The sequence below is a fragment of the Urocitellus parryii genome, chromosome 7 (genome assembly GCF_045843805.1).
Source record: "Urocitellus parryii isolate mUroPar1 chromosome 7, mUroPar1.hap1, whole genome shotgun sequence".
Taxonomy (NCBI): domain Eukaryota; kingdom Metazoa; phylum Chordata; class Mammalia; order Rodentia; family Sciuridae; genus Urocitellus; species Urocitellus parryii.
The window spans coordinates 164017654-164028625 of NC_135537.1; the positions used below are offsets into that span (position 1 = coordinate 164017654).

At 52.8% G+C, this 10972-nt stretch overlaps 2 protein-coding genes across 3 annotated transcripts; both read right to left on the reverse strand.

Annotated features, from left to right (window-relative positions):
• Positions 1-2483: 2483 nt before the first annotated feature.
• On the reverse strand, positions 2484-3712 carry Hcrt (hypocretin neuropeptide precursor). The gene is made up of 2 exons (XM_026386694.1): positions 3641-3712; positions 2484-2855 (listed from the first exon to the last, which is right to left on the reverse strand). The coding sequence occupies exons 1-2, from the start codon at positions 3659-3661 to the stop codon at positions 2484-2486; spliced, it is 393 nt and encodes a 130-aa protein (XP_026242479.1). The 5' UTR covers positions 3662-3712.
• A 2042-nt stretch (positions 3713-5754) lies between these two features.
• Positions 5755-10040, reverse strand: Ghdc (GH3 domain containing). Of its 2 annotated transcripts, none has more exons than XM_026387100.2 (9): positions 9952-10040; positions 9209-9519; positions 8796-8917; positions 8149-8650; positions 7583-7775; positions 7402-7473; positions 7194-7327; positions 6750-6835; positions 5755-6506 (listed from the first exon to the last, which is right to left on the reverse strand). In XM_026387100.2, the coding sequence occupies exons 2-9, from the start codon at positions 9504-9506 to the stop codon at positions 6288-6290; spliced, it is 1626 nt and encodes a 541-aa protein (XP_026242885.1). In that variant the 5' UTR covers positions 9507-9519; positions 9952-10040; the 3' UTR covers positions 5755-6287. The 2 variants fall into 2 exon arrangements, with proteins under 2 accessions (XP_026242885.1, XP_026242883.1); XM_026387098.2 differs by having other exon boundaries at positions 8796-8923.
• Positions 10041-10972: the final 932 nt, after the last annotated feature.

The following is a 10972-nucleotide window of genomic DNA, read 5'->3' on the forward strand; positions in this document are numbered from 1 at the left end:
GGAGACACGCCCACCGGGAGGGGAGGCCAGAAGTGGTGGGGCAGGGCTTGGTTAGCAGACACGCCCTCCTGCCATGGTGGCCACGCCCCCACGCGTGGTTCCCTGGCTGTTCCTGTAGCTCCACCCCATGGGTTTCCCCCGCGTGCTGCCCACGCTGGAATTGGTATCTGATACACAGTGCCGCCTGCCGGAGTTGGGATATTTCACAGCATTCCCCCTATGCTCCAGTGTCAGATACCAAGGGTTAAGAGGCTAGTTTTGTGGATGGGAATACACAGGGGATGATTTGGAACCCCAACTCCTAGAAAACGCAGGTAGCTCTTGCCTTCTGCCTCATTTTACGTAGGGCACCCTGGCAAGCTCTACTTCTGAGCACAGCGGGCTGAAATGAAAAGAGTTTTGGAGTCTGCCACATAGAATCCTAGATCTGGACACTATTTGTCTGACAGCCTTTCAGAGACTTGCTTTCCTCATCTGTAAAATGGAGCTCATAATTCTTTTTTTTTTTTTTTTGCCTTTGGCAATGCTTTATTTATTTATTTATTTTAAAGACAGACAGAGAAAGAGAGAGAGAGAGAGAGAGAGAGAGAGAGAGAGAGAGAGAGAGAGAGAATTTTAATATTTATTTATTTTTTTTAGTTTTCAGCAGACACAACATCTTTGTTTGTATGTGGTGCTGAGGATCGAACCGGGGCCGCACGCATGCCAGGAGAGCGGGCTACCGTTGAGCCACATCCCCAGCCCTCATAATTCTTACCTTGTGCAATTATTGTGAGTATTTTGAAGGTTAATGTCTATCATTGGCACAAATGAGTGTCTTGAAGGGGGAGTGCCTCTTGTTCTCCCTCTTCTTACAGTCCTAATTTAACCCACTTTCCTCTGCTGCCTTTCAGGTGGAAGAGAATCTGGGAGGCAAGTTAGGGACAGCCAAAGGTAGTTTTGAAGTGTAGAACAGAGACACGGTTTGCAAATCTTCAAGAGTGCACAGGTGAAAATTCTTTTTTCTTTAATACCAGGGATTGAACATAGGGTCTATGCACATTCTAGGCAAGCACTCTATCACTGAACTACATCCCCAGCCCATGAATTAGAGTCTTTAATTTTCTCCAAGAGGACCCAGTATAGCCACAAGAGAAAATTAGAAGACCCAGACACAAAACTTTTTCACTACCTAAACAGAAAATTATTGGGAAAGCAGAGTTCTATGGCTGAGTGTGGTTGCTTCCTGGGACAAAGCAGCTTAAGCCAGTAAAAATGGGAACCTGGATAAGCAGTTTAAACACCTCCCTCCAGTCCCCTCTTAGGATTTAAGCTGGGCATTATCTGGGATGTTAGATTGCTAAAAAGTATCACATCTTTTTGTCTTTACTTTTGAATGTCCTAATAGTTTCCTAGGCTGCCATAAAAAGTTACCACAAAGCAGGTGGCTTAAACAACAGAAATCTATTGCTTCACCGTTCTGGAGGCTAGATGTTGAACCAAGATCAAGGTGAAGGCAGGGTTGATTTTCTCCAAAGGCTGTAAGGTAGAATCTGTTGCATGCCTTTCCCCTAGCTACTGGCAATCTTTGGTGTTACATAGCTTGTAGATGCATCACTCCAATCTCTACTTACATGTTAACTTAGATTCTTCCTGTGTGCATTTCTGTGTCCAAATTCTCCTCTTTTATAACACCACTTATAGTGAATTGGAAGTTTACTCGATCCTAGTATGACCTCATCTTAACTGATTACATCTGCAAGGAACCCTGATTCCAAATACTGTCACATTCTGAATGCTAGGGGTTAGGACTTAAACATGTTAATTTTGGGGAAATGGGCATCTTTGGCTAGAGTTGCAGAAAAACCTTGCCTCACCTCTGTTTAAAATCTTTTTATGACTTCCATTACTGCAGAATAAAGATCAAAGCCTGATGATTTGTGAGGGCCTTCACAATCCAGGCTGCGCAAACTTATCCACCTCCCTTTTGGTCTGTCACTGCTTTTCACACTCTATCCCGCCCGGCAGCCACTCTGGAAGATTCATTGTTGAAGCTCATATGCCTTCCCTTTGGGGCAGACTGAGTCCCACAAGTTCCATCTGGATTCCAGGCCATTCCATCTGGATTCTGTTGTCCTGTGCAGCCTTCTTGCTCTCCCACCCCTCCTGGGTGTCTCTCCTAGGAGCTGCTTCCCAGATCCTCTTGTCTTTTTTTTTTTTTTTTTTTTTTTTAGTTGTAGATGGACACAATATCTTTATTTTATTTATTTATTTTTATGTGGTGTTGAAGATCGAACCAGTGCCTATTAAGTGCCAGGCAAGCGCTCTGCCACTAAGCCACAATCTCAGCCCCCCACCCTCCCGCCCCCTGGAGGGCTGGACGTGACACAGAGGAACAGAGACCAGTCACATGAACAGACTCATCTTTATTGCCGTTTCTCTAGAGGCTGACATTGGAGAACAGAGGGGAAAGGATGGGACCAGGACAGGGACTGAAGAAGGGCTCAGACTCCAGACGGTCCCCTGGGAGCGGTAGCTGCGGCGACTGAGGTAGGACAGCGGCGCTCGGGACAGGGAGGCAGCGCTGGCTCTGCGCCTGCGCGGCGGCCCATGGTCAAGATGCCGGCTGCGTGGTTGCCGCTGGCCTGCAGGAGGCGCTGCAGTCGGCCCTGGAGGCCCGGGGGCCCTGGCCGTCGCTTGCCCAGCGTGAGGATGCCGGCTGCGTGATTGCCAGCGCCGTGCAGCAGCTCGTAGAGACGGCAGGAGCAAGTCTTCTGGCGACAGCAGTCGGGCAGAGGCTGCGCGACCGCCCCAGGCGACAGCAGCGCGGGTGGCAGCAGCAGCAGTAGAACTAGAGACACAGCGGCCCAAGAGACCTGGGGAGGTGGAGAAAGGGTGCTGAGGATCTTCTCTCCAGGTCCACAATCACACCTCACACCCAGGCCCTACACTGCTTGATTTGCGACTGCTTCTGACCTGTGCTGATTCCTCACTGTCCCTTAGTTTTCCTTGCCCTTGCTGTCTAAACTGGCTCCTTTGCCAGCTCATCCTGAGAAAACCAGGATGATGAGCATTTCCTTGGGAGTCGGCCTGGTCAGAATGAATCTCCAAAGTTTACCACCTGAAGACAGGCATTTCTGTCTGCACAAGAAGTTGGATACTTGGAGAAAACAGAGGCCCTATTTAGTGTCACTCCCCTCCCCCAACACACACATTTTGCCCCAAGGTCAACGTGTGGAAATTGGGGACAGTCAGGACTCCAAGCTGTTGTCTCCTCTGCCTGCTCCCTTGCAGGAGAAATTGACCACCATGGCATTGAACCAGCTTCCCTCGGTCTTCGGACAAGGTTTCTTCACTTGTAAACTGGATAGTAGATAATCCCTACTATTCAGGGCTGCTGGGGGGATGACAAGATGACAGGTGTAAACCCAGCACCTGACACATAGTAGATGGTCAATAAACATGAGCTCTTAGGAAACAGAAAATGACCCAGTGACAACTAAGGCAGATTTACTTCTAAGAGTCTAAGAAGAGTCTCTGCCTCAGAGCCCCCATAGGAAAGATCAACAGTGGAGACACTGTTGGTCTTGACAGCTTTCTTGTCATCCTACAGCGCTTTGAGAAAGCACTTTCCTAGCCTCCCTGGTCCCTGGGTCTTTACCTTTGTGGAGGGAAGGTTCATGGTGTCTGGAGCTCTCCGTGGGGTCTTCTAGAAAGGAGGTGTCTGCAGTGCAGTGGTCCAAGTAGCCAGGAATCTTGAGGCTGTCAACTGCAACCTGCTACCAGGGGCATGGGGTTTATAGTGCTTCGAGGTGGCAGGCAAGGGATGAGTACTTGCGTCCACTCTGGAGCTAGACAAAGGCGAATCTAAGATTAGCATCGGGCAGGGGGGCCGTCTCCAGGCTGGGCCCAAGGAATGGCCCCTGAGGCGTGCATTCAGAGGCCAGCGCTGGATCACTGTGCCACTGGTCTCCCTCTTGCCTGTCTGCCTGCTCCCTGGAGATGGGGTGGTCTCCGGGCACTAATTAGGCCACCTTGCACCCAGGAATCTGAGTGCACAAAAGAGGCCTTGGCTGGGGCGCTGGCCTGGGACAATGGGGGAGGGGGCGGCTGCTAATTAAGGGTTGGAGAAGAGGCAGTGGTGAGACCCACTATCCACCGTGTGTTGGGGGAGTGCAGTCACAGCAGACTTCTCCCCGCATTACTTCGTGTCATTGGGATCTGTCAGGCTCCAGGGCCTTCTTCCTCCATGGAAACGGTTCCTGAGCTGTCCTTTCCCTCCCCCCAGCTCTCTTTCCCTTCTGCCCCTTCCACCAGCCTCCGCAATGGAAAACCTTGGAGACTTATGGTGGGCAGTGGGAGGAAAGGAAGCCAAGTCTAGTTTCTGCCAGAAGCTGGTAGAAAGCTTCTTCCTCCCTTGCTGTCTTCTGGGCCAGGCAGCCAAGAGGGGAGGGATGTTATCCCACTCCTCCCCCTCCAGGGAGTGAGCCCCCGTGGGCTGAAGGGTGTGACCACCTCCAGGCCCAAGCTTCTCTCATTCAGAGCACTGTTACTGAGCTTCTGCTCTGGGCTGGGCCCCATGTGGACACAGAAGCAACTGTGTGCCTAGGACATGACCCTGTTTTTAAGGAGTGGGATAGCAGTCTGGGCATAAGGAAAATTCCATAGAAGGAAGGACTACTGCAGATGTCAGTAAAGTTGGGCCAATTCCTTCCACCTGGGTGGGGTAGGAGTCCTTGAAGGCCTTGAATGAAAAACAGATTTCCTTCAGGTAGGTTGGGGGAGAAGGGATGATGTGAGCAAATACCTGGAAGTGACAGTGCTTCCCCGACATGGGATGTGGATGGGCTGGTCCTCACAGTCCAGGCTTTCTCGTGAGCAAGGGGAAAAAGGTGGCTGGACAAGTAAGAGCCTGGGTCAAGGGTCTTACAGTGAAGTTGATTGGTATTCCATCTATGGGAGAAGGGGAGCCACCAAGGGAGGATTTATCAGGAGTCATGGGATAATGTGGGGGCTGGTTGGGTAGGAGGAAGGCCTGCCTCTAGGATCATGGGATTGAGAAGCAATTCAGAGGCCCAATTAGAAGCTGGATGGCTGATCCAGAGCAGTGGTGCTCTTCTTTTTTTTTTTTGGAAATTTTTAATATTTATTTATTTATTTTTTTAGTTTTCGGCAGACACAACATCTTTGTTTGTATGTGGTGCTGAGGATCGAACCCGGGCCTCATGCATGCCAAGGAGTACACTACTGCTTGAGCCACATCCCCAGCCCCAAGTGGTGCTCTTCTTGAGGAGGCCTTGCAGGGCCTGGGGTAAGTCTCACAGCCTCAAGAGGATGTTTCGCCATTGCTATGGACACTTAACCCAGATGACTCTGGGGTTGCCTCCTACAGTGATACTTTGTGATTTGAATTATAGCTCCCCATTGCCTACCATGAAAATGATTTGTGGGTGCTGGGTCAGGAAAGGGACTGGTGCTAAGGCATGGTAGGGGAAGTTGGGAACAGCTCCTCTACCTTTAGGTTGGGGTAGTGGCAACAGGCAGGGCAAAAGAGGGCTCTGTATCTGCTAGGTTGTCCTAGCCCCTGGTGGGAGTCCCTGAAGGATCCTATGTCACACACTCTTGGGGCCTAATCCAGTCTAGAGCAAAGAGTAAGGGGGAACCCCAGATCTCAGAGCAGAAAGGTGACCCACTGCAAAGCAGCTAGCAGGCTGTAGTAGGAGCAGCATGAAGGGACCCTATACAGTTTCCCCAAAGCAGAAACAGAGTCAAGAATCTGGGTGCAAATGGTTTATTTGGGAGAAAATCCAGGAAATACAATGAGGGAACAGGGAAGAAGAAGAACTGATAACAGAAACATCAGTGAATGGGTTATTGCTGTAAAGGACAGGAACACCACCTGGAAGGTGAACCCCAAGAGATAAAAATTGTCCCACTTAGGAACAATGGTGCTGAGGTCTTTATTCATCAACTCCTGTTGCTCCTGGGGCCATGACCCCATCCCCCTACCTTCAGCCCACCCTGTGCACTAGTCAGGCCCAAGGGTATAGCCGGAGAGCACTGTCAAGCTGGGACACAGGAAGCACTGAAGTGTCCTTTAGCGGGGCCCAGAGGGATATGGGCAGGGATCTCTGCTATACCCTTCAAACCTTCACTTCAGAGCTGGCCAACTCGGCGAAGGTCTTTCTAAGGCCCAGCAGCTCTGAAAAGCTGATGGCAGGTGAAGGTCTCTGATCAAGAACTCCCCATGCAGGGAGACCCCAGAGGAAAGAGCAAGGCGACCTCCAAAGACAGCCAGGCAGTCTAGGTTAGGACACCACCCTCCTCTGCAGGAACTGGGCCAGATGCCTGTGCCTAAGGACCCGGGGCATCTCAGGAGGGAAGGAGGACGAGGGGCAGGCAGCAAGCGTTGTCCGGAGGGCTCTGAAGGCCCCCTTCCCCACCAGGTGGACTCTGGCAGGGCCCACACTGCCCCGGAACCGCAGGGACTTGTAGCGAGGGGAGGCTTCCTGAAGACAGTGGTCAAGCTGGGGGCAGAATGGCCTGAGTGAGGCTGATGTGTGGTCGCAAGGGTGTGTATAAGATGTGCATGACTGCGCCTGGCATGTGTGTGTGAGTTTAGTGTGTGCCAAGAGGGTCGTGGGACCCATCTCTCCCTCCCCAGAGCTCCAGAAAGGAATTTCTCCTCCCCTACCTCCCTCTCCCCATCATGCCCTGTCTCCATGGCACCCTGGGGCCATGCAGTCAGACCCCATCCCTGTCTCTTTTACCTTGTCTCGATTCTCCTCCGACAGATTCCTTAGCCCCCTCAGCTCCACAAACACCTCATAGTGCGGAGCAGAGCCCTCAGAGGAATCTGTGGACAAACCCCACAGGCACACACACTTCCTGAGAATAGGGCGCTTCCAAAGCCAACGCCCTCTGCTCCATCTGTTCTTTCACATTCTGAGGTTCATGGGGGATAAGAGAATTTCTTGGGTAGGGAATGGAGGGGAATCTAGAGCCTAACTATAAATAGAGGACAGACCAGGAAAGAAAATGGGTGGAAACTACAGCAGGAAGGACGGGAGTTAGATATGGAGAGGGACTTTTGTTAGGCATAGCAAAGGAAGCTGAGTCTTATCTCCTTCTTAGAGGCCTCCTAGCACTGTAGGTATGGGTTGAGGGTTCAGCCAACTCAAGAATGGGAGGCAGTAGCGAGTGGAGACGCTTACCCAGAATGCTGCTCTCCACACAGATGTGGTCCAACAGCTTGGCTCCTGGCCATTGGCCCACCGCCTGGCCCAGGGCCTCAGAGAACACATTCTCTCCAGTAACTTCTCCTCTAACACTCAGGGCCTGGCCCAGCCTGGGGAGGAGGAAGCATGAGGCAGTAGAGCCCAGGCACAGGGACAACCCCTCAGCACTCCTGGGCTCACCTACCTGTAGACGAACCTGACGATCGGACACTGATTATAGGCACCAACCACTTGTACCACATCACCCAGGCGGCACCTGATGGGGTAGGATTGGGAGGGAGGGTGAGCTCAAGGCCCTGTCCCCAGCAGAGTGCTAATGAGGGCATCAGAGAGCCTGAGGCTGCAGCAGCTGGGCAGGTGGTCACCTGGCAAGCCTGATGTGGTCAGTCAGCACCAGCTCATACTCCTTGTCCCTTTGGGCCTCAGCCAGAAGAAGGGTAGACGGGGCCTCCTCTTGGGCTCCTTCCTCGACTGGAAGCAGCTCAATAAAAGGGGGTCCAGGGGGAAGCACGTAGAGCCCCTGGGGCTGTTCTGGCCATAGGTTTAGGCCCACCGCCCCTGTGGGGAGCGAGAGCAGCTCTCTTGTCGTCTGGTGGGGCCTCACCCTGGGGCCCAGGCCCTGATCCTCCGAGCTGCTAACATTGTACCCCTCATTCCTGTCTCCCCGGGGCTCAGGCTGCTGCCTTTAGGCCCTAACTAGAAAAGGCAGCGTGTGCAGCGGCTCCGCAGGCAGCTGAGCTGGAGCATGTATTGGTGCTTGCAATACTCCTGCCTGGGGAGCCTTAGTGCTTCCATCAGATAGACAAGCTGCTGAGCCCCACTCCACAGGGTGCTGGGAGGATTAAAAGATGAGCATGTGGGGCTCATACATGGCAGCTAGCTGCGTGGCCTCTGCCCCGACCCCACCTCACTGCCCTTGCGTCCAGCTGACCTCCAGAAGCAGCGTAAGCAGGAGAGAAGAAGGCTAGCCCTTGGCACCACAAGGCCCCAAGGGCAGCCACAGCCTCAGCCTGGCCTCCTGCGTCCAGAGTCACCACCACCTGCAGCTTTGGCCAGAGCCGAAGGGCCAATCCTCGGGGTCCCTGCTCTAGAGCCTCCCGTAGCTCAGCTGCCCGACCGGGAAGAGGCACTCCTGAGGTCCCAGCAGCTATGGCCTCAGCCAGCTCTTCACCATCAGCCTCCAAGGCCAAGAAGACGTCCAGGAGTTCCACTGCTGTTCCGGCCTCCAGTGCCTTCAGCCCCGGGGACCTCAGTGCTTCCAGCAGCAGGGCCCCAGGGTCCTTGGTTCCAGGGGGGCTCACCTGGTCCAGGATATGCCCAGGCCAGGGGAGGGGGCTGGGCCATGGGGACGTAGGGGTCACACGGGCAGTGCCTCCTGGAGCCAGCACTTCTGGGTAGGCCTTGTTTAGGGCTACCAGACCCAGCAAAGTGGCCTGGAGGGAGAGGAAAGAGGCTGTCAGCCCGGCCACAGGGCCAGACCCGGAGCCACCAGTTTGGGCATTCTTTGCCTATCATAATGGGAGGCTTTGGCTGTAAGTAGGGGTTTCTGTGGGGTGGGCTCTGGCCATTCCAGTTTACCTGCAGAGAGGCCTCCCCATGGTACTGGTTTGAAGTAGGAGGCAGGAGCTGCCTCCCATTTTCTTCCTCCGGAGCCTGGCTGACTTTGGTCAAAGGGAGATGATTCCGGAAGATGCTCATATCTGTACCTCCAAAGACATCAGAAACTCCTCAGGAAGCCACAGTTTCCCAAGAATTTCAAGAAAAATTGTTGAGACCCAGGAATAGGTTTGGAGAGAGGACCTACATACAAGGCCCTGGATGGGAAAACCCATACTGAACAAGAAAGCCAATCCTAGGGCCTGGTTAGGTCTCCAGGCCAGGCCACAGGCAGCGTGTTGGAGGCAGGGGAGGGGGCTTCAGGTTCGGGAATATGACTATCCTGTGGGGTTTCTTTCTGTTTGGCTCACCTCCCCAGACCCTGTGAAACACACCTGTGCTCTCTGTGGGGGGACAGAGGGGACTCTGGGCTCTCTGCAGACACCACATCAGGGCCTGCTGCTGGCTCTGGCCCACGTGTAGTGTATTATGTTCCAGTCTCTGCTGCTGCCAGGTGGCTGCCCAGCTCAGGACCCTCCATGCTACACAGTGCTGGAGGCTGGCAAGCCAGGACAGGTCAGCCTCCTGAGACCTCTGTCCTAGCATGGCCAATGGGGGCAGCAGCAGCAGCAGGAACAGCAGGATGAGCAGGAACAGCGGCGGCAGCAGCAGCAGCAGCAGCCATAGCAGCATCTCCAAGCAGCTCCTGGGAGGAGAAAGGAGGTCAAGTATGGGGGCATGAGGAGAGACCCATTCCTTCCCCATGTGCTACTGCACACAGGAAAACCCAGGGAAAAGGAAGTTTGGAAAGAAGCCAGGACCAGGTCCAGCAGGTGATGCAGATAGACCACCAAGGCTTTGGAGTTTCACTGACCAGAGTTCAGATCCTGCCTCTGGCGCTTGCTAGCTGTGGGGCCCTGGGGAATCCAGCTAGCTGCTCTGAGCTCACCTCCTTATCTGTACGGGGGTGGGGGTGAGGGGGGAGAATAATGCCTCCCTCAGAAGGGACAGAGAGGGCTGGCTACAGGGCCTGGCACATCATGGCTGCCTAGAGTGGCTTTGCTTTCTCTCAAGATCCTCCCTGTCCCAGCTCCGTGTCCCTCTTGAACCCTGGGTAGTGGTCCACACCCAGGTGTACCTGTCACAGCTCACTTCTGCCTACTGCTAGCACCGGGGCCCCTCAGTGCCTCCAGCTAGACACACATCCGCAAATCCGGCTAGAAGGATGGCGCTGTGGCTTTAAAGGGCTGGGCCCTGATGAGGAAATCCGCCCAAGCAGGGAGGAGTAGGGGGGTGCTCTTAAAGGGACAGGTCACCTAAGAGCCGGTTGGGAGCTGGCTCAGGCTGGCTGACCAGGGAGTTGGGGCCAGAGTAGCATGATCCTCAAATTTGTTGGGGCAAAGGAAGAGAAAGCTGAGTGTGGAAAAGAATGCTATTAAACAGCTTGAGCTGTGAGTGAGGCACGCTCCATCCGGGAGCAGGTTCAAACTTGAGAACTGTGAAAAACCCAAATCTTCTCCCAATGCAGAAATCCTCTCCAAAAAAAATAGTCAAGACAGAAAACACTTTTATTATTGAATAAGCATTAAGCCAGAATGTGATGTGTGTCATAGGCAATCTGTTAAGAAATTGCCAAGACTGAAGGAATTCTCATCCTTTTCTATTGACAAGTGGGTACAATTGATTACACACATTCTGAGAGAAACAACTAGTCCTTAAATAAGACAACTTGACAGTACTATTGGTTACATTGGTTCATCCAGACTTTACCTGGAAATTGGAGTTGTGTTGGCTTATTGGCTTTATCTCAAGGAAAAACAAACTTCCTATATCATTATGATAGGAGGTAATTTTTCAACTTGGAGCAAGGCATTCACAAAAGTGGAGCTCCTACACTCCCGAGTTCAGGTAGGAGAAGCAGAATGCCCTTCTGTCCATGTTAAACCCTCCCTCCACTTGTATTTCTGTCTTGGACCCTCAAAATACCCTGCTTCCAACCCTTCACCTCCAGGTTGCTGAGAATCCCAGTTTTCTTCCCTGCTGAGTCTCTTTATTTTTTATTTTTTGGTACCAGGGATTGAATCTGGGGGTGCTTAACCACGGAGTCACATCCCCAGCACTTTTTATTTTATTTTTTAAATTTTGAGACAGGGCCACGC